The sequence below is a fragment of the Haemaphysalis longicornis genome, unplaced genomic scaffold, assembly GCF_048455015.1.
Source record: "Haemaphysalis longicornis isolate Haplotype H1 unplaced genomic scaffold, Haemaphysalis longicornis Haplotype H1 scaffold_6, whole genome shotgun sequence".
Classification (NCBI taxonomy): domain Eukaryota; kingdom Metazoa; phylum Arthropoda; class Arachnida; order Ixodida; family Ixodidae; genus Haemaphysalis; species Haemaphysalis longicornis.
The window spans coordinates 26,500,041-26,523,563 of NW_027526407.1; the positions used below are offsets into that span (position 1 = coordinate 26,500,041).

The following is a 23,523-nucleotide window of genomic DNA, read 5'->3' on the forward strand; positions in this document are numbered from 1 at the left end:
TTCTGCCGTTTACCCGGGCTTTTTTTAATTTCTTCACGTTGACATTCAGAGCACTGGGCAGAAATCACAATGCGTCAGCACTGACCAGCGGCGCTCGCAACTCTTTGTTTTAATTAGACAATCGGATTCCTCCGGTCTGTGCCAGTTCTGTTTTCTGCCGGCCGAAGCAAGAACCTGCTGTCGCGAAGCCCATGGAAACAAGCAGAGCTGTGGCTTTCCACAAGAAGGTCCCGACGCTGATTTGGGGTCGACTGCACAGCTATTGACTTATAGTTACTCCTACCGTTTACCCGTGTTTTTTATTTTTTTACGTTGACATTCAGAGCACTGGGCAGAAGTCACATTGCGTCAGCACCGACCAGCGGCGCTCGCAATGCTTTCTTTTAATTAGATAGTCGGATTCCCCCTGTCCGTGCCAGTTCTGAATAGGCTGTTTTCTGCCGGCCGATACAACAACCTCCAGGCGCGAAGCCCATGGAAACAAGCGCAGCTCTCGCTTTCCACAGGAAGGTCCCGACGCTAGTCCAGACTCGGCCGCACAGATTATAGAGTTATAGTTACTCCTGCCGTTTACCAGCGCCGCATCGTTTATAGAGTTATAGTTACTCGTACCGTTTACCAGCTCTTTTTTTAATTTCTTTACGTTGACATTCAGAGCACTGGGCAGAAATCAGATTGCGTCAGCACGGACCACCGGCACTCGCAATGTTTTGTTTTACTTAGACCGTCGGATTCCCCCTGTCCGTGCCAATTCGGAGTCGGCTGTTTTCTGCCGGCCGCAGCTAGAACCTCCAGGCGCGAAGCCAATGGAAACAAGCACAGCTGTGGCTTTCCACAGGAAGGTCCTGACGCTCGTCCGGGCTCGGCCGCACCGCTTATAGAGTTATTGTTACTCCTGCCGTTTACCACATAACCTAACCTAACCCAACCCTACCTAACCTAACCTAACCCAACCCAACCCAACCGAAGCTAACCCAACCCAACCTAACCTAACCAAACCTAACCCAAACCAACCCTACCTCACCTAACCTAACCTAACCTAACCCAACCCAACCTAACCTAACCTAACCTAACCTAACCTAACTTAACCTAACCTAACCTAACCTAACCCAACCTAACCTAACCCAAACCAACCCAACCTAACCTAACCTAACCCGACCAAACCCAACCCTAAACTAACCTAACATAACGCACAGCGTATAGAGTTATAGTTACTTCTGCCATTTACAAGGGCTTTTTTGAATGTCTTCACGTTGACATTCAGAGCAGTGAGCAGAAATCACAATGCGTCAGCACTGGCAAGTGGCGCTCGCAACTCTTTGTTTTAATTAGACAGTCGGATTCCTCCGGTCTGTGCCAGTTCTGTTTTCTGCCGGCCGAAGCAAGAACCTGCTCGCGCGAAGCCCATGGAAACAAGCACAGCTCTCGCTTTCCACAGGAAGGTTCCGACGCTAGTCCACACTCGGCCACACAGCTTATGGAGTTATAGTTACTCCTGCCATTTACCAGCGCCGCACAGCTTATAGAGTTATAGTTACTCCTACCGTTTACCAGCGCTTTTTTTAATTTCTTTACGTTGACATTCAGAGCACTGGGCAGTCCACAGTCCACACTCGGCCGCACAGCTTATAGAGTTATAGTTACTCCTGCCGTTTACCAGCACCGCACCGCGTATAGTTATAGTTACTCCTACCGTTTACCAGCGCTTTTTTTAATTTCTTTACGTTAACATTCAGAGCACTGGGCAGAAATCAGATTGCGTCAGCACCGACCAGCGGCGCTCGCAATGCTTTGTTTAAATTAGACAGTCGGATTCCCCTGTCCGTGCCAGTTCTGAGTCGGCAGTTTTCTGCCGGCCAATACATCAACCTCCAGGCGCGAAGCCCATGGAAACAAGCACAGCTGTTGCTTTCCACAGGAAGGTCCCGACGCTAGTCCGGGCTCGGCCGCACCACTTAAAGAGTTATAGTTACTCCTGCCGTTTACCATATAACCTAACCTAACCTCCCCAACCCTACCTAATCTAACCTAACCCAACCCAACCCAACCCAACCTAACCCAACCCTACCTAACCTAACCAAACCTGACCCAACCTAACCCAAACTAACCTAACCTTACCCAAGCCAACCTAACCTAACCTAACCTAACCCAACCCAACCCAACCCAACCTAACCTAACCCAACCCTACCTAACCTAACCAAACCTGACCCAACCTAACCCAAACTAACCTAACCTTACCCAACCCAACCTAACCTAACCTAACCTAACCTAACCCAACCTAACCTAACCTAACCTAACCTAACCTAACCTAACCTAACCTAACCTAACCTAACCTAACCCAACCTAACCTAACCTAACCTAACCCAACCCAACCTAACCTAACCTAACCCAACCTAACCTAACCTAACCTAACCCAACCTAACCTAACCTAACCTAACCTAACCTAACCTAACCCAACCCAACCCAACCCAACCTAACCTAACCTAACCTAACCTAACCCAACCCAACCCAACCCAACCTAACCTAACCTAACCTAACCTAACCTAACCTAACCTAACCTAACCTAACCTAACCTAACCCAACCCAACCCAACCCAACCCAACCCAACCCAACCCAACCCAACCCAACCCAACCCAACCCAACCTAACCTAACCTAACCTAACCTAACCTAACCTAACCTAACCTAACCTAACCTAACCTAACCCAACCCAACCCAACCTAACCTAACCTAACCTAACCTAACCTAACCCAACCCAACCCAACCTAACCTAACCTAACCTAACATAACCTAACCTAACCTAACCTAACCTAACCTAACCTAACCTAACCCAACCCAACCCAACCCAACCCAACCTACCCTAACCTAACCTAACCTAACCTAACCTAAACCTAACCTAACCTAACCTAACTTAACCTAACCTAACCTAACCTAACCTAACCTAACCTAACCTAACCTAACCTAACCTAACCCAACCTAACCTAACATAATGCACAGCATATAGAGTTATAGTTACTTCTGCCGTTTACCCAGTATTTTTTGAATTTCTTCACGTTGACATTCAGAGCACTGGGCAGAACTCACATTGCGTCAGCACCGACCAGCGGCGCTCGCAATGCTTTGTTTAAATTAGACTCAGAACTGGCACGGATAGGGGGAACCCTATCCGTGCCAGTTCATAGTCGGCTGTTTTCTGCCGGCCAATATAACAACCTCCAGGCGCGAAGCTCATGGAAACAAGCACAGGTCTCGCTTGTTTCCATGGAAACAAGCACAGCTGTTGCTTTCCACAGGAAGGTCCCGACGCTAGTCCGGGCTCGGCCGCACCGCTTAAAGAGTTATAGTTACTCCTGCCGTTTACCACATAACCTAACCTAACCTAACCTCCCCAACCCTACCTAATCTAACCTAACCCAACCCAACCCAACCTAACCTAACCCAACCCTACCTAACCTAACCAAACCTGACCCAACCTAACCCAAACTAACCTAACCTTACCCAACCCAACCTAACCTAACCTAACCTAACCCAACCTAACCTAACCTAACCTAACCCAACCCAACCTAACCTAACCTAACCCCACCCAACCCAACCTAACCTAACAACATAACGCACATAACGCACATAACGCACATAACGCACATAACATAACGCACATAACGCACATAACATAACGCACATAACGCACATAACAACATAACCCCACCCAACCCAACCTAACCTAACATAACGCACAGCATATAGAGTTATAGTTACTTCTGCCGTTTACCCGAGCTTTTTTTAATTTCTTCACGTTGACATTCAGAGCACTGGGCAGAAATCACAATGCGTCAGCACTGACCAGCGGCGCTCGCAACCTTTGTTTTAATTAGACAATCGGATTCCTCCGGTCTGTGCCAGTTCTGTTTTCTGCCGGCCGAAGCAAGAACCTGCTGTCGCGAAGCCCATGGAAACAAGCAGAGCTGTGGCTTTCCACAAGAAGGTCCCGACGCTGATTTGGGGTCGACCGCACAGCTATTGACTTATAGATACTCCTACCGTTTACCCGTGTTTTTTATTTTTTTACGTTGACATTCAGAGCACTGGGCAGAAGTCACATTGCGTCAGCACCGACCAGCGGCGCTCGCAATGCTTTCTTTTAATTAGATAGTCGGATTCCCCCAGTCCGTGCCAGTTCTGAGTCGGCTGTTTTCTGCCGGCCGATACAACAACCTCCAGGCGCGAAGCCCGTGGAAACAAGCGCAGCTCTCGCTTTCCACAGGAAGGTCCCGACGCTAGTCCAGACTCGGCCGCACAGATTATAGAGTTATAGTTACTCCTGCCGTTTACCAGCGCCGCATCGTTTATAGAGTTATTGTTACTCCTACCGTTTACCAGCTCTTTTTTTAATTTCTTTACGTTGACATTCAGAGCACTGGGCAGAAATCAGATTGCGTCAGCACGGACCAGCGGCGCTCGCAATGCTTTGTTTTACTTAGACCGTCGGATTCCCCCTGTCCGTGCCAGTTCGGAGTCGGCTGTTTTCTGCCGGCCGCAGCTAGAACCTCCAGGCGCGAAGCCAATGGAAACAAGCACAGCTGTGGCTTTCCACAGGAAGGTCCTGACGCTCGTCCGGGCTCGGCCGCACCGCTTATAGAGTTATTGTTACTCCTGCCGTTTACCACATAACCTAACCTAACCCAACCCTACCTAACCTAACCTAACCCAACCCAACCCAACCTAAGCTAACCCAACCCAATCTAACCTAACCAAACCTAACCCAAACCAACCTAACCTAACCTAACCTAACCTAACCTAACCTAACCCAACCCAACCTAACCTAACCTAACCTAACCTAACCTAACTTAACCTAACCTAACCTAACCTAACCTAACCCAAACCAACCCAACCTAACCTAACCTAACCCGACCAAACCCAACCCTAAACTAACCTAACATAACGCACAGCGTATAGAGTTATAGTTACTTCTGCCATTTACAAGGGCTTTTTTGAATGTCTTCACGTTGACATTCAGAGCACTGAGCAGAAATCACAATGCGTCAGCACTGGCAAGTGGCGCTCGCAACTCTGTTTTAATTAGACAGTCGGATTCCTCCGGTCTGTGCCAGTTCTGTTTTCTCCCGGCCGAAGCAAGAACCTGCTGGCGCGAAGCCCATGGAAACAAGCAGAGCTGTGACTTTCCACGAGAAGGTCCCGACGCTGATTTGGGGTCAAACGCACAGCTATTGAGTTATAGTTACGCCTACCGTTTACCCGTGTTTTTTATTTTTTACGTTGACATTCAGAGCACTGGGCAGAAGTCACATTGCGTCAGCACCGACCAGCGGCGCTCGCAATGCTTTGTTTAAATTAGACAGTCAGATTCCCCCTGTCCATGCCAGTTCTGAGTCGGCTGTTTTCTGCCGGCCGATACAACAACCTCCAGGCGCGAAGCCCATGGAAACAAGCACAGCTGTGGCTTTCCACAGGAAGGCCCCGACGCTGGTCCGGTCTCGGCCGCACCGCTTATAGAGTTATATTTACTCCTGCCATTTACCAGCGCTTTTTTTAATTTCTTTACCTTGACATTCAGAGCACTGGGCCGAAAATTTCTTCACGCTGACATTCAGAGCACTAGGCAGAAATCACATTGCGTCAGCCCCGACCAGTGGCACTCACAATGCTTTGTTTTAATTAGACAGGCGGATTCCCTAAGTCCGTGCCAGTTCTTTGTCGGCTGTTTTCTGCCGGCCGAAGCTAGAACCTCCAGTCACGAAGCCAATGGAAACAAGCACAGCTGTGGCTTTCCACAGGAAGGTCCCGACGCTGGTCCGGGCTCGGCCGCACCGCTTATAGAGGGTTAGTTACTCCTACCGTTTACCAGCGCTTTTTTTTATTTCTACGTTGACATTAAGAGCACTGGGCAGAAATCACAGTGCGACAGCACCTACCAGCGGAGCTCGCAATGCTTTGTTTTAATTAGATAGTCGGATTCCCCCTGTGCGTGCCAGTTCTGAGTCGGCTGTTTTCTTCCGGTCGAAGCTAGAACCTCCAGGCGCGAACCCCATGGAAACAAGCACAGCTGTCGCTTTCCACAGGAAGGTCCCGACGCTAGTCCGGGCTCGGCCGCACCGCATATAGAGTTATATTTACTCCTGCCATTTACCAGCGCTTTTTTTAATTTCTTTACCTTGACATTCAGAGCACTGGGCCGAAAATTTCTTCACGCTGACATTCAGAGCAATGGGCAGAAATCAGATTGCGTCAGCACCGACCAGCGGCGCTCGCAATGCTTTGTTTAAATTAGACAGTCGGATTCCCCCTGTCCGTGCCAGTTCTGAGTCGGCTCTTTTCTGCCGGCCAATACATCAACCTCAAGGCGCGAAGCCCATGGAAACAAGCACAGCTCTCGCTTTCCACAGGAAGGTCCCGACGCTAGTCCAGACTCGGCCACACAGCTTATGGGGTTATAGTTACTTCTGCCATTTACCAGCGCCGCACAGCTTATAGAGTTATAGTTACTCCTACCGTTTACCAGCGCTTTTTTTAATTTCTTTACGTTGACATTCAGAGCACTGGGCAGTCCACAGTCCACACTCGGCCGCACAGCTTATAGAGTTATAGGTACTCCTGCTGTTTACCAGCACCGCACCGCGTATAGAGTTATAGTTACTCCTACCGTTTACCATCGCTTTTTTTAATTTCTTTACGTTGACATTCAGAGCACTGGGCAGAAATCAGATTGCGTCAGCACCGACCAGCGGCGCTCGCAATGCTTTGTTTAAATTAGACAGTCGGATTCCCCCTGTCCGTGCCAGTTCTGAGTCGGCTGTTTTCTGCCGGCCAATACATCAACCTCCAGGCGCGAAGCCCATGGAAACAAGCACAGCTGTAGCTTTCCACAGGAAGGTCCCGACGCTAGTCTGGGCTCGGCCGCACCGCTTATAGAGTTATAGTTACTCCTGCCGTTTACCACATAACCTAACCTAACCTAACCTCCCCAACCCTACCTAATCTAACCTAACCCAACCCAACCCAACCTAACCTAACCCAACCCTACCTAACCTAACCAAACCTGACCCAACCTAACCCAAACTAACCTAACCTTACCCAACCCAACCTAACCTAACCTAACCTAACCCAACCTAACCTAACCTAACCTAACCCAACCCAACCTAACCTAACCTAACCCCATCCAACCCAACAATAACCTAACCTAACATAACGCACAGCATATAGAGTTATAGTTACTTCTGCCGTTTACCCGGGCTTTTTTTAATTTCTTCACGTTGACATTCAGAGCACTGGGCAGAAATCACAATGCGTCAGCACTGACCAGCGGCGCTCGCAACTCTTTGTTTTAATTAGACAGTCGGATTCCTCCGGTCTGTGCCAGTTCTGTTTTCTGCCGGCCGAAGCAAGAACCTGCTGGCGCGAAGCCCATGGAAACAAGCAGAGCTGTGACTTTCCACGAGAAGGTCCCGACGCTGATTTGGGGTCAAACGCACAGCTATTGAGTTATAGTTACTCCTACCGTTTACCCGAATTTTTTTATTTTTTTTACGTTGACATTCAGAGCACTTGGCAGAACTCACATTGCGTCAGCACCGACCAGCGGCGCTCGCAATGCTTTCTTTAAATTAGACAGTCGGATTCCCCCTGTCCGTGCCAGTTCTGAGTCGGCTGTTTTCTGCCGGCCAATACATCAACCTCCAGGCGCGAAGCCCATGGAAACAAGCACAGCTCTCGCTTTCCACAGGAAGGTCCCGACGCTAGTCCAGACTCGGCCACACAGCTTATGGAGTTATAGTTACTCCTGCCATTTACCAGCGCCGCACAGCTTATAGAGTTATAGTTACTCCTACCATTTACCAGCGCTTTTTTTAATTTCTTTACGTTGACATTCAGAGCACTGGGCAGTCCACAGTCCACACTCGGCCGCACAGCTTATAGAGTTATAGTTACTCCTGCCGTTTACCAGCACCGCACCGCGTATAGAGTTATAGTTACTCCTACCGTTTACCAGCGCTTTTTTTAATTTCTTTACGTTGACATTCAGAGCACTGGGCAGAAATCAGATTGCGTCAGCACCGACCAGCGGCGCTCGCAATGCTTTGTTTAAATTAGACAGTCGGATTCCCCCTGTCCGTGCCAGTTCTGAGTCGGCTGTTTTCTGCCGGCCAATACATCAACCTCCAGGCGCGAAGCCCATGGAAACAAGCACAGCTGTCGCTTTCCACAGGAAGGTCCCGACGCTAGTCCGGGCTCGGCCGCACCGCTTATAGAGTTATAGTTACTCCTGCCGTTTACCACATAACCTAACCTAACCTAACCTCCCCAACCCTACCTAATCTAACCTAACCCAACCTAACCTAACCCAACCCTACCTAACCTAACCAAACCTGACCCAACCTAACCCAAACTAACCTAACCTTACCCAACCCAACCTAACCTAACCTAACCTAACCCAACCTAACCTAACCTAACCTAACCCAACCCAACCTAACCTAACCTAACCCCATCCAACCCAACAATAACCTAACCTAACATAACGCACAGCATATAGAGTTATAGTTACTTCTGCCGTTTACCCGGGCTTTTTTTAATTTCTTCACGTTGACTTTCAGAGCACTGGGCAGAAATCACAATGCGTCAGCACTGACCAGCGGCGCTCGCTACTCTTTGTTTTAATTAGAATATCGGATTCCTCCGGTCTGTGCCAGTTCTGTTTTCTGCCGGCCGAAGCAAGAACCTGCTGTCGCGAAGCCCATGGAAACAAGCAGAGCTGTGGCTTTCCACAAGAAGGTCCCGACGCTGATTTGGGGTCGACCGCACAGTTATTGACTTGTAGTTACTCCTACCGTTTACCCGTGTTTTTTATTTTTTTACGTTGACATTCAGAGCACTGGGCTGAAGTCACATTGCGTCAGCACCGACCAGCGGCGCTCGCAATGCTTTGTTTTAATTAGATAGTCGGATTCCCCCTATCCGTGCCAGTTCTGAGTCGGCTGTTTTCTGCCGGCCGATACAACAACCTCCAGGCGCGAAGCCCATGGAAACAAGCGCAGCTCTCGCTTTCCACAGGAAGGTCCCGACGCTAGTCCAGACTCGTCCGTACAGATTATAGAGTTATAGTTACTCCTGCCGTTTACCAGCGCCGCATCGTTTATAGAGTTATAGTTACTCCTACCGTTTACCAGGTCTTTTTTTAATTTCTTTACGTTGACATTCAGAGCACTGGGCAGAAATCAGATTGCGTCAGCACGGACCAGCGGCGCTCGCAATGTTTTGTTTTACTTAGACCGTCGGATTCCCCCTGTCCGTGCCAGTTCGGAGTCGGCTGTTTTCTGCCGGCCGCAGCTAGAACCTCCAGGCGCGAAGCCAATGGAAACAAGCACAGCTGTGGCTTTCCACAGGAAGGTCCTGACGCTCGTCCGGGCTCGGCCGCACCGCTTATAGAGTTATTGTTACTCCTGCCGTTTACCACATAACCTAACCTAACCCAACCCTACCTAACCTAACCTAACCCAACCCAACCCAACCGAAGCTAACCCTACCCAACCTAACCTAACCAAACCTAACCCAAACCAACCCTACCTCACCTAACCTAACCTAACCTAACCCAACCCAACCTAACCTAACCTAACCTAACCTAACCTAACTTAACCTAACCTAACCTAACCTAACCCAACCTAACCTAACCCAAACCAACCCAACCTAACCTAACCTAACCCGACCAAACCCAACCCTAAACTAACCTAACATAACGCACAGCGTATAGAGTTATAGTTACTTCTGCCATTTACAAGGGCTTTTTTGAATGTCTTCACGTTGACATTCAGAGCACTGAGCAGAAATCACAATGCGTCAGCACTGACCAGCGGCGCTCGCAACTCTTTGTTTTAATTAGACAATCGGATTCCTCCGGTCTGTGCCAGTTCTGTTTTCTGCCGGCCGAAGCAAGAACCTGCTGTCGCGAAGCCCATGGAAACAAGCAGAGCTGTGGCTTTCCACAAGAAGGTCCCGACGCTGATTTGGGGTCGACTAGTGTCACTAAATAAAGGCTTTTAGAGTATCGACACTCTTTTCTCTCATTGTTTTGTGCCGCCACGATTGTCATTGGTCGGTCTGTACCACGTGACATTTGTTTACCCATGGGCGCTGCCATTTTGTTTCTGGCCTCGGCCTGCCCGTGCCTGCCCTGTGGCTTGCCTCTGCTGCGCGGACGTTGAAGCGACCCGTCGCAGTCGTTCAGCTCCTGTTTCGGGTGCTTTTTCCACGTTTTTCGCCGCCTGATGAGCCTTTTGCGATGCCTTGTTGTTCCGTGATCCACTGCTGCAACAAGCCCGACGATGGAAAGCGGCTCATGCGTTTTCCCTTGGGAAAAAAGGCCGGTGAGAGACTCCGTGCGTGGCTGCAACTCGTCGGTCGCGACGATTTTAAGCCTACTCCATCATCGAGGATCTGTGAGGTGAGTTTATTTCAAGCACAGCTGTAATGCAACCATCGCAGTGAAAATTCCAGAGCCTAAACGTACGGCTACGCGATCGGAGTCGGCCAAGCACTACCGTTAAGGAGCAACTTTCCCCCTTACATTACTGTGCTGGCGCGATCATAAAAAAACTTTTTGTAGCCCCGCCCGTATAGAGTACGCACGCGCTTCGTGTGGTTCGCTTCCCTCAAAAGATAGTGTTGTGCAGCTGGAGCCGCTGAACAAAGCAGCGAAACTTTAGTGACACTAATCCAAATGTCCTGCTCGCTGACACCAAATGAACGCATGGAAGTCTTGCGTGTGCGATCAGACCCGTACGCCTCGTTGCCCGTAATAAAGCATCGTTGAAGCGGCAATTGCATCACTGCCGCATAGCTGCGGAGTCATTTTATTTACTGCATGAATATTTATTTTATGAATTTGCCAGTTTAATCAATCAATCAATGCCACTTGTGGTATGTAAACTTCGAATCGAAATTTACCTCACCCTTATTATATTTGAATGTGTTCTTTCCACGTACCAAGCAGTTTGAAAAGTTATTGTGTTCATGTTAAATGTTACTTGCAAATCTTTGATTGAGTAGCCATCGTCATGTGGACTTATTTTTCTTAAGGACCACTTTGAAGCTGACCAGTATGAAGGACACCGAGCTGATGGTCGAAAGCTGCTGAAGTGGAACGCGGTGCCCACCATCCCAGCCTGCGAGAATGCACGGGGGAGATCGAGGAGCATAATCGCCCAGAAGCCAGACAATGGTGTGTAGCGTGATGCACATAGTACTTTGTCATTTGCTACACTTTGGAATGCAGCACTACACATCGTCGCAATGAGATGTAACTTTGGAGCACATTTTGTGCTTTCAGGCATTTCAGCCATCACAGGCGCTCAAGGAGCCCCACCCGAGGTCTGTGTTCCCCAGGTGTGTGTTGTGCAGCCCCGAACGCCTGGAGCTGCAATCGGAGTTCTACAGAACAACCCGAGTAAGTATTTCTTGGGGGGCGCAAGCACTGATTTTCATACGTAGTGTGATGTCGACTGTATGAGAGATTGACTTTTAACCTTGGTGCACACAGAAGTGACAAGTGAAAACAAAAACAGGGTGAAATCATGACTTATTCCTTCATGAGATACCGTGGCATTTAATCTGACTCTCTCCTAACATGTGGAGTCACATTAGAAGCGTCATCACGAACCTAGTGAGCTGTTGTGAGGAGGAGCGTAAAGATCCAGTCCTTCATGTAGGGCAATGTCATTTCATTGGAATCGCCTAGAATCACCCTTTCCATATACCTTTTAAAGGGGTACTGGCATCAATTTTCGGTGCTGATATAGCACAGTTCGCTTCCTTTACCTACCAGGATACCCTTCGTAAAGTATGAACAGCATGCGTCGCGTGCAACATATTCTGATTTGATAGTAATTGCAGTGCCGACAAGGCAACCGTGCTGGAGGCTTCCACCGAAATCAACATCGTGTGACATCACACCGCGGTAGAGTGAACGAGCCGCGTGCTCCCCAACTCCGTGACGTCACGTAACAACGCCTGGCTAATGGCAGGGTGCGAGCATGTGGCGCGCCGATGGAGCATCACAGGTTTTCGCATGGGCGCATGTGATAGCGCCGACCCTGTTCAGCAGAAAACATGACATCACGCCGTAGTTTCTACCGCCCGTGCCCTCCGGGCTTTTCTCGACGGCAGCCAAAGGCAGCGGTTTTCGTTGCATTATATTTCATTATTTATCATGCGCATTTTAACTACTGTTTCATGATTGTTAGGCCAGCAGGCCTCAATCTAAGCAATATAAACACAACGTAAAACTTTTGTGTGAGTACTCCTTTAAAAATGAAGGGGAAGTCAGAATCACATAAATTCGTTGAGACAAATCATCCGTGGTTTGGGCTGCAGGCCAGTTTATAAATCCCAAGTGTACTTATATTTCGCTGTCATGAAAATTAGATTAGTGAGGCAGAACAGCCACTCCTAGCACAACTATATAAGGGACCATTGTGCCACAGCTGAGATGTGTTGTTGCCTTTCCAGCAACCCCAAGCACGGCTGAAGTTTCAGGAGTGAGGGCACCTTCACCTGACGTCATGCAAGGGGATGGCTACGTTGTGCCACTGCTTACGGTGGAAGTGGAAGTACAAACAGGTAGGTATCGCATTCAGAACAAGAACATGGTGGCCGCAGCAGCCGTTTCATGTACATCAAGAACATAGCTATTAGTGGGTGTTGAATTAAAGTTGTCAAGTTCGGTGCAAAGCACTTGCATGCAGTAATAATTTAAATGCTTAAAGTACTTCACATAAAAATTGGTTTCACAAAGTCATTCTCATGAACTAGTTCAGGTGGAGCAGCACCATAGTTGCATTAACGCGCCTTGACTCATCCCCCTTAATTTGGGTGAAGGCGTTCCAGGATTAGTTTCTAACCTTCCGTGCACACATTGCAGAAAGCGTGCAGAAATAGCCGGACTGGTTGAGCAGAGCACAATGGCATCTGGGGTGACCAGCCATCGTGTCTTATGCACGAGAGCCCCACTTCAAGCCTGAAACTTTTATTTGTTTTAAAAATTGTCTTTGGGGTTTTTACGTATGTATGCTACACCTGTGTCATGAGGCCTTCTGCAGTGGAGGGCTATGGATTAATGTAAACCATGGGGGTCTCTTACGTGCAGCGAAATCTCAATACCAGCGTTTTCGGTTTCCACCTCCTTCAGGCAACTTTTTTTTTTTTAAGTTACTGTACTACTGCTTTTTCCATGCCCTCCCTACTCTAAACTCCAGCAAGGGGCTTTTTCATGAACCAGCAATAAAAATGATGGCATGAGCAAGGAGGGAGAAAAAACAAATGTTCAGTAATGTTTTTTTTTTTTTTTTAACAGGTGCATGTGCTGTGGAGGCTGAGACCATGGACTTTTCAACATCTATGCCTGATGAACCAAGTAAGTGAACTAGTATGGGGAGCGATGCAAAGCTCACAGGTTTAAGTATTTCTGCACATCTGCTGCAGAAGCAAGTTTATAACACGATGCGTATATTTTCAGCTAGAGGAGTGCATGGGAGCTGTTCAACGAGCAACCAACAGTGTGCTGCCGGTACAACTGACCAGGCTGTCCAAACGGTATGAAAAACTGCCTATCTTGGCTTCTGAGACCATGTGTAAGCGTGCAACATGTTAAAGGGACACTGAAGGCAAAATACAAGTTGCTCTAGATCGATAGCTTACAGAGAACACGAATATACCATTCTTATGCGTATCTTTAAAATAAGGTAGAAAATTGAAAAAACGTAAAAACAAGTATCGCCACCACTGGCTATTCCGCACAACTTACACCGGAAGTGGTTAAAATTGTGTGAAAAATATTAAAACAATACGCCTTCCTAAGTTTATAAAAACTTAAAGGAGTACTGACACCAAATTCAGAATCGTTAAAAATGACATAATTGGCTTTATTCATTTGTGGAGATCAATCCCACCAATTTTGGCAGCCATCGGTGGCCGGAAACATAACGAAAATCCCTTTTAATTGCCCCGGCCGCGAGCTTCCTCAGATTGCCAGAACTAGCGAAATCGCTTTCAGCGTGACGACACGTACTCCGTGCCCTGTGAACCGGCCAGTTGTGGGTGGCGTCGTAAAGCCCTTTCTAGAACCGGAAACGCTCTCCTACGCTGCTGTTGTCGGTGGTCTCGTTTCGCCAGACGGTTTCTGTCAATGGCATCTTCAACTTCGTCAAAATGGCAAAAGAGTAACGCTAGGCTTTCAAAAACCAATGGAAGACAAACATCCTGAACAAACACGAACTCAAATGTGTTCCAATTAAACATTAAACACGGGAAATAACACCTAATTACACGAATTTGCAAATTACTTTTCGAATTTCCCGCGTCCCAGTCACCGCCGCAAGCTCAGGCGGGCCAATGCAGACCACGTGCCATCACAGCAGATGCGAAAAACGCGCGTGCCATCACGGGTTTTTGATTAGCGTCATCACCTGCAGTTTTGCGGCCGCCACTGTATGACGTCACGTACTCCGACTAGCTCTTGAACGTCCATCTGCGCTGCCGGCGACCGAAACCGAAACTGGTTGAAATTACTGCGTTTTAATCATTTCTATGCTTGCTTCTTGCCGCTTTTGGATCGATTTTCATAATTAGTGGCCAACGAGGTACTGTTTGCAGCATAGAAACCAAAAAGGTAAAATTTGGTGTCAGTACTCCTTTAACAGCAAGCTTTTATAGTGTCACGTCGACGAACAGAAAGAAGCCTAGAAACAATATGATACAAGCCCAACTGATAGATTACGCAGCGACCCCAAACGACAACAAATCGGTTTCGGTTTCGGTGCAATACCCGATTGCGCGACCGGTTCATTGTGTGGCACTTCACTTGTACGGTTCTATGTACATGTATCATTATGACCTTTCTGCGTGCTTTTGCTGTAGTAAAAAACGTAAGTATGCCTATTTTGGCTAAAGTCAATTGATTTCAAGTTACCAACTACTAGTATGCACCGCATAGGCAAGCATTTTACAGCATTTGTGATATTTGTTGCGGCACAATTGCATGCATGTTGCGCGCATAGAGGAAAGCTTTTGTTTCCTCTGCGGTCGGGAACAGCGGTAGACGGAATAATGGGAACAACCAAGACGACGTGAGACTAGTCATGAGATGGTTAAGTGAGCCAGAGGATCATCCTGCAAACATTTCTTCTTCAAGCCCGAAAGTATTTGTGGGTGAGTGTGCAATGAGCGAATGCAAGTGGGCTACGCACGCTGCGAGGCGGACGAGAGTGGATCTTATATCGAATAACGTTGGTATTATTTGCCTCTTTCCCAACGAGGGCTTCTTTACTTCCAGCATAGGAAATGTCTGGTGTTCGTACATAGGTGCGCGGTGCTGTGCAAGCAGCGGGTGATGGAGCTTGTGCACACGAGCAGTTGGTTAGAACTGTCACACGGCTTATGTGCTCGTCTTCAACAGAGCATCAAACCTGATCGCACGTCCGATGGAGAAACATTTTGCTTAGTTGTCATGAACAGCAAAGTACGTGGGAGTTCAGGAAAGCACGACTGATTTGACCCAAACGGACGAAACCGCTTGGTACGTAATAGCCTTGTATTCGGTTGCCCGAAGCTATACACCACCGCTGCCTCCCTTGCTTCCGGTTCATCGTGAAGCAAACGGCTGCCGGCCGTTTGCGTTATCGAATCGCTGTGAGGGAAATGAGGAACGGAAGTGTGTTGTTTGATTAGTGATTTATCAGCAATTAATGCATCTTTTGGCACCGAATAAATGCTAAGATTGCTATTAGAAGGTAATACTTTCATTTGAAACAAACTTGTTGGTTGTCTTCGGTGTCCCTTTAACGCACCTATGAACTTGCCCGCATGTGTTCAAGAGTTACCGCGAAATGTGCTTAGGCTACAAGTGATTACCAGCTGCTTTTGTGTTGGTTCTCAAGGGTGTTTTCAAAATTTTGATATGTTACAGGAGGCTCCGTGCAGTGGACCCAGGTGTGTGCACGAAGCTACTGTTGAGGAGTTAAAGCGCAAGCTGGATCTGCAACAGAAGCAGACCAGGAAGCTGGAAAAGCAGTTGGAAGCTGTTATCGGTGAGCATTTTATCTTTAATCACAAAAACTCTAGTGAAAGCAAAATTTTAAGGTTCGTCAATACCTTTTCTTGTTGAAAAGTTTTTCTGGGCTAGAATGGAGTTCAGTGAGTTGCCAAATACTGGTTCTTTCATAATAAAGTTAACTTTGTCTTCATGACCTTTTAAATGTGGCACTGCACGGGCCACATTTAAAATTGCATTTTGAAGGCTCAGTTAGTAGCTCTAATGATAGCTTTTTGTAAAAATAATGTTGAAGACTGCATTTCTGCTCAGCCTAATGTTGCCACAATAAAACTAGAATTTGTGAAGTGCGTTGTCGCATTTATTTGTGGCATTCCGTTCTCTTGCAGGCAACAAGGTTCCACACCTAGCTCCTGACCAGGTTTTGAATGTTGGGCATCCTGATTCACGTGGCAACAGGTGGTCCGACAAGACGGTTCAAAAGGCCCTGCAGGTGCGACTCGCATGTGGCACCAGGGGGTACGAGCTCCTGAAGGATGAAGTCCTACCTCTTCCATCTGAACGGACACTGCAAAGACGCATTGAGGATGTCAAATTTGAACCCGGTGTGTATGCTGGTGTACCAGTGTTCATATGTTGTCAACATGTTTTTTATGACAAGCACACTACAAGATTGCCTTTACTTTGTTTTAAGGAATCCTCAACGAGCTTCTTCCAGCCTTGAAGGCAAAGCTGGAAACGATGAAGCCAGAGGAGCGACACTGTGCCCTTCTCATAGACGAGATGCAGCTGACTGCTGGTCTCGACTTCGACCCTACAGTCAAGAAGCCGATTGGCCTGGCAACAGCCCCACTTGTAAAACAAGGGCCTGAAGGCGAGCTGGTGTACGCAACACACGGCCTTGTCGTCATGCTGACTGGATTATCCTCCCGCTGGAAACAAGTTGTTGCCTATCATTTCACAGGTAAGTGCAATCTTCTAACAAAAATATTAAGCAAGCAATCATTTAACAATACATTTGCAGTGGACACAAAGGTGGTGACGCCAAGTCCACATGTATTTATCTTTAATAAAAAGGGTACAAGTGGGCCACCATTCCTCCACTGCTGAGAAAGAGAGATAGGGAGAGAGAGAGAATTAAGTATAGGACAGAATTTAGTATTGGAGAGAATTAAGTGTAGGTATTCGTACCGAAGACAGCCAAGGCTATCAAAAAAGCGAGGCAGACAGAGACGAATAAATGGAAGGAAAAACTGGAATCGAAAACGCCGTTAGAGATGTACAGGGCAGAGAAATTTGAGATCAGAAAGGAAAATCTTTACGATAATTCCAAGGGCAGGGCGTTACTTTTTGAGGCTAGAGCAGGTTGCTTGAGAACAAAGAGCTTTGTGGGCAAGTATGCGCAAAATGATGGGGTATGTGTGGTCTGCGGAAATGAAACCGAAACGATTCAACACATTGTGTTGGAATGTGAGTGTATCCATCCAAATCTATATAACGTAAATATTCGTCTTCCCGAAGCCCTCGGATTTAAATGTAGCGCAGAGACAATAAATTACAAGGCTGTAGAGGTGACTAAAAGGAGATTGGAATACTGGTGGAAGAAGAGAGGAGAGGGGATTATAGCCTAGGGCAGCTACCACCTGTAACGAACATAATTTATTTTGAGCTCATCCTACATAGCGTTAAAGGAGTACTGACACCAAATTCAGAATCGTTAAAAATTACGTAATTGGCTTCAGTAGTTTGTGGAGATCACTCCCACCAATTTTGACAGCCATCGGTGGCCGGAAACACAGCGAAAATCCCTTTTAATTGCCCCAGCCGCGAGCTTCCTCAGATTGCCAGAACTAGCGAAATCGCTATCATCGTGACGACACGTACTCCGTGCCCTGTGAACCGGCCGGTTGAGGGTGACGTCGTATAGCTTTTTCTAGAACCGGAAACGCTCTCCTGCGTTGCTGTTGTCGGTGGTCACGTTTGCTGGTGTCACGGTGGTCACGAAAAACGCGCGTCGTCACGGGTTTTCGATTGGCATTATCACCTGCAGTTTTGCGGCGGCCACAGTGTGACGTCATGTACTCCGACTAGCTCTTGAACATCCGTTTGCGCTGCCGGCGACCGAAACCGAAACTGCTTGAAATTACTGCGTTTTAATTATTTCTATGCTTGCTTCTGGCCGCTTTTGGATCGATTTTCATAATTAGTGGCCGAAGAGGTACCGTTTCCAGCATAAAAACCCAAAAGGCAAAATTTGGTGTCAGTACTCCTTTAAATATAGACATTATGCAACCTAGTTAACTATGCTTTTGGTGAGATGACTCATGTCATCGCCCCGGTACAAAGGGGATACCATTATTAATCATCAATCATCATCAGGAGGGCAGTTCAAGGGGTTGTAGGGAGCATTTCGAGGTTCAAAAGTTCTGTCACAGTATGCTGCAGTGTCTAATACCCGTGCTACACGGGCGTTTCGAAGGCCTTTGAACCAAATGTCATTTGACTCAAAAGCCACCTTTCAGCTGCTACACGGCGCTTTTCAAAGGCATTGGGTTGAAATGCCATTTGAGTCAAATGAGCACCCCAACCGACCTTTGAGATTCTCAAAGGCCTTTGAAACATGAACGTTTGTACTCTTGGGCGCAGTTTCTGCATGCCGCAGTTACAGAAAAGGGTAAACTTGGTTTTCAAAGAGCATGTTCTTAATAATTTTTCACCTCTTCTACTTTCCTATCGCTCAAACTACGGTTAAAAGGTAACTTTGCAGTCTCCACACCGGCAATGCAAAAAAAAAAAAAAACTATGGAAGCCATAGTGCCCATGCTATTTTGTGCATGTTTTGCGTGCGTTCGTAGGTTATAATCAGTTTCATCACTCGCGATGGTGTCAACTCTAAAATTATTTTTTTTGTCAAGTTACGAGAACGAAACTGTGCAGCAGTAGCGACACCAAAACATGGCGGGTGAACGAGGAAGCGTTCAACTGCCTTTGAGAATTGGCCGTGTAGATCGGCGAAACTCCTTTCAGTTCGAATGATATTTGGAATTTCGAAGGCCCTTTGACTCGAATGTCATTTCAAACGCCCGTGTAGCATGGGTATAAGCCAGGAATCCCAACTCAGCTAGCGCTGTGCCTAGTGCTGGGGCGTAATTTCTGCTTTTTTGACCAGCTACGTCCACAAATGGCTTGCATCGTGTTCACAAAGCTCCTGTATGCACTTGTGCCCTGTTCAAAGTGTTGTTGCATTCAATTGTCTTGCAGGGGACTCCATTGATGGCACGTTCCTGAAGGATGTGGTCTTTCGAGTGATCGAGGAGTGTGAGGCTGCTGGTTGCCATGTGGACGCGGTTATTTCCGACATGGGGTCGAGCAACAAGGCCCTTTGGAAATGCTGCGGCATCCGTGCGACGCGGGTGGCCGAACCCGTAGTTTCCTGCAGGCATCCGTGCGCAGCCAACACCAACCGGCAACTCTACTTTCTGGCTGACGCACCACATGTTTTGAAAAACATTAGAGGCCACCTGGTGAGGGGACAGTCTATCTTCTTGTCAAAGGAGACTGTTGCCAAGTACAAGCTCCCAACAAGAGAGGTAGGTATAAGCGCAAAAGGTGCTTTTATGCTAAAATGCATTTTCCGAAAGTATTCAGTCTTAGTATCTGCTTATTGCGATGGTTCATAAACGTAAAGGACCTCAGTAATTTTTTTCAACTTTAATGCTTTGAAGGAACACGAGCTATCAAATAGCATGTCATTTTGGAGGGTTCTGTATAATTTCATGGTGCTTGTAGTTCTTTAAGGCACCTTTACCTCATCGTGGAAAGCAAAAATGGGAGAAAAATTGGAAACATTTGTCTTACTAATTAAAAGGAGTACTGACCCCAAAATTTTACGTCATGTTTTTATTGCTTAGATCGAGGCCTACGGGGCCAACTATCATGAAAGAGTAGTTCAAATACAGCAGCGGACGATAAATGAGGAAATATAACGCAGCGAAAACCGCCGTCACCGGCTGCCGTTTCAAAAAGCCCGGAGTTCGCGGGCGGCCAAAAGTACGCTAGGACGTCACGGTTTCCGCTGAACGGGGCCAGCGCCATCGCGTGGGTATGCGAAAACCTGTGACGCTCCATCCACGCGCCAGACGGTTGCGCCTTGCCATTAGTCGGGTGCCAGGTGAACGTCACGGAGTAGGGGAGCACGCGGCTACGTCACCTCGTTTGCTCTACCACACCCTGATGTCACACGATGTCGATTTCGGTGGAAGCCACCAGCACAGCAGTCTCGTCGGCGCTACATTTGCAATCAATTTAGGATATGTTCCAGGCGACGCATGCTGTTCATACTTTACGCAGGGTATCCTGGTGGGTAAAGGAAACGAAGTGTACAATAATATCAGCACCAAAAATTGGTGTCAGTACCCCTTTAATAAAAAGAAGTATTGTACCCTCTGGCACAGAATAAATGCCTGAAGTCTTGTACAATGCTATCTTTTTGTTTAAAAGCAAGCTTCCTTGCCTGAAGTGTACCTTTCAATTATTGATAAGTTAGCTGTAGCAGTTTTATGAGGCTTGACTAACCTTATCTGTTACATGCCCTGTTGAGTTTCACACCAAGCTTTAAATTAAGGCATACAAGTGTTTGTTTTTTGCCAACAGCCCCCGGAAACATGCAGCTGTTAGCATTTCATCCTTTTTTATGCTATTTTTGCACCTCGCAGGTATCTGTGGAGCACATTAAACTTCTGGCAGAGGAAGATGCGAAACGGGACCTAAAGCTGGCGCCTCATCTCAAGGCTGGCTACCTCGACCTGAACCACTTCGAGAAGATGAGTGTGTCGTCAGCTGTCGCCGTACTCAACCACAGTGTGGGGGCAGCAATGCGGGTACTGGTGAAAATGGGATTGCTCCCATTAGAGGCACTGACCACGGCGTGGTTTGTGGAGCAGGTGTTCCACTGGTTCACTCTCATGACGTCCCGCTACATCGGCACAGCAATGAGCTTGTTTAAGGAGACGTCACATGAAGACGCCGTGGCTTTCCTTCAGGAGTTCATGGAAATGTTTTCTGGTGTCTCAATACGGAACGAGAAACAGAAAGACTGCTTCAAGCCCGTGCAAACCGGCGTGCTGATAAGTACAACGAGTGCCCTCCTCCTGCAGCACGAGCTCCTGAGTGTTTACAACTTCAAGTTCGTCTTGCTGTGCCGACTCACTCAGGATGCCCTGGAAAATCTCTTTTCGTGCGTGCGAGCGAAAAACCCAGTGCCCAGGGCTCTAGAGTTCAAGCTGACCCTGCGGCTTATCATGTTGAGCCAGTTTTTCAGGCCTAGCCGCAAGGGCAGCTACCAGATCGATGACAGTGTTGACCTGCTGGAGTTCCTTGAGGTGAAGGCAGCGTCAAAAGAGAGCCTTGAAGCAGGAGAGGAGGTTCGGTTAGACGACAGTTTCCTCGATGACGCCACTCCGCTTGACGACGTTGAGATGGAATCTCTCGTCTACTTGTCGGGATACATCACACGCAGTGTGAGCAAGCGGTACGCACTGTGCAACACATGCAAGGCGTATTTGAAGGACGAGCCCATTGCAGAAAGCGACCAACTTTTGCAGCTAAAGTCGTACCGGGCACAGTCGCAGCCGAACCCCTTGGTACGTCCTTCAGCCCACGTGGTCAGGTTGTTGACGCATGCAGACACCGTCTTCCGGAGTTTCGAGCATGATGCTTTGAACGTTTCCCTGCCGGCTCTCACAAAGGCAACCCTAGACTCGTACCAACTGCCAAATGATTTCCCACAATGCCATCAACTGGGAAAGCACCTCACTTCATCTTTCCTCATGCTGCGACTGCGGATAACCCTGCGAAAGCTGAGCTGCAAGGCGAAAGCTGCCAAGTCCAAGTGTGCATCGAAAAGCGTTGGGATGCGAGCAGCTGTATCTCAGGTCCGTTAAGTCATTGGGTATGAAGTTTTTTTTTTTTTTGATGGAGGGTTTACGCACCAAAGCTACACCTGTGCTATGAGTTGCCCCCTACCACCTGGGGATCTTTCATGTGCGCCGAAATCTCTACACACAGGTGTTTTTGTTTTTCACCCATGAACTCAGCAGCGCAATGCCTTAGCCACTGCAACGGGTACCAGCTACGTGTGACAGCATATTTGTGAACCAGTGATGCTGTACGTGACTGGACACTCGCCTGAAGAAGTGCGACAGCCGAAGAAAGAAGTGACAAGTGTTACTCCGGACGCCTCACAACAAAACAGCCTTTCTAAAGGCTACTTCCTTGTTGCATGGCGGAATTGCAAAAAGCGACTCCCCCGTGTGTGCCCTCTCTTTCTAAAAAAATTGAGACACGTTATAATAAAGATTAAGTGAAATCAATTATTGCTAGTAAAGTAAAACAGCACAAAGGACGAGGACAAAGAAGAGCAGACGAACATCAGCCCTGGTGTTTGTCTGCTCCTCTTCGTCCTCGTCCTTTTGCGCTGTTTTATGTTGCTATAATCAGTCAACATGCCCAAGCTACCCTAAAGAATTGGAAAAGTCCTAGTTAAGCTTGAATGTCGTGGTTAGAGCCACTAAATGTTTTGGTGCTCCTTGGCCTCAAGGCGCCCTTACGCCAATAAATCACACAACACAGTAATAGAGCCACTAAATGAGCTACTTTGTGGCTCTAGTCGTGGTCAGCCGTGGTAGGAAATTCTTGTGCCCAGTAAAGAAAAATTGTGCCCAGTAAAAAAAAAAAAAAAGAAAAAAAAAAAGAGAGAGCTCTGCAGTCACGATAGGGCCATTGATCCCCGGTTATGAAGGCTTGAGGCCATTTATCGGCCCATGAGGCATTTTCTATTATTATCTCTCCAGGTTGCCAAGAAAACAAGAACAACAATACTCCAGATCACCAAAGAAGCATCCTAACCGGCTATCGCACGATGAGCATGAACGGTCAGGAGCCACCACCCGCCTTATACGGGATCAGTAACCCACTACAGACACGGGGCGACATTTATGTTGCGGCAATTACCACTGTTGCTATGAACTGCATCATTCGACTTCGGGGTCAGGTTTACAGGAGCCGCTACACATAGGGAGATGATTATGAACACCCCCTTCCAGAATTTACTAAATGCCAGCCCCCCCCCCCCCCCCCTTTTCACTTTTCATTTCCCACCCTTTCACACAATTGTGATGAAGTTGTAGGGATCAGAAAATAAATGGGATGTTTTGGCTGAGACGCTTCCTGAATGTAGCTAGCAGAATTGGACATATTTCTTGGCAAACTGACCAGTGTATCGGTATCGGGCGTGTCGTATTATTTGAGACTTGCAGTTGTGTGGATTCATTGCATGTCTTCTTGCATAATACACAATAAACAAATACAATCAAGTGCTTCCTTGGTGCATCGCTTTTCATATTACAGTATTTTATTTCTCCCTTTGTGTGTATGTGCGCGCGCGCGCGCATGTATGCATGCACGCAAGCGCAAG

General features: G+C 47.6%; 1 protein-coding gene across 1 annotated transcript; it reads left to right on the forward strand.

Annotated features, from left to right (window-relative positions):
- Positions 1-10,032: 10,032 nt before the first annotated feature.
- LOC144142335 (uncharacterized) lies at positions 10,033-22,420 on the forward strand. The gene is made up of 11 exons (XM_077673757.1): positions 10,033-10,448; positions 11,084-11,225; positions 11,334-11,450; positions 12,512-12,622; positions 13,356-13,415; positions 13,518-13,594; positions 15,966-16,086; positions 16,439-16,654; positions 16,744-17,013; positions 19,311-19,639; positions 20,765-22,420. The coding sequence occupies exons 1-11, from the start codon at positions 10,287-10,289 to the stop codon at positions 21,989-21,991; spliced, it is 2,832 nt and encodes a 943-aa protein (XP_077529883.1). The 5' UTR covers positions 10,033-10,286; the 3' UTR covers positions 21,992-22,420.
- Positions 22,421-23,523: the final 1,103 nt, after the last annotated feature.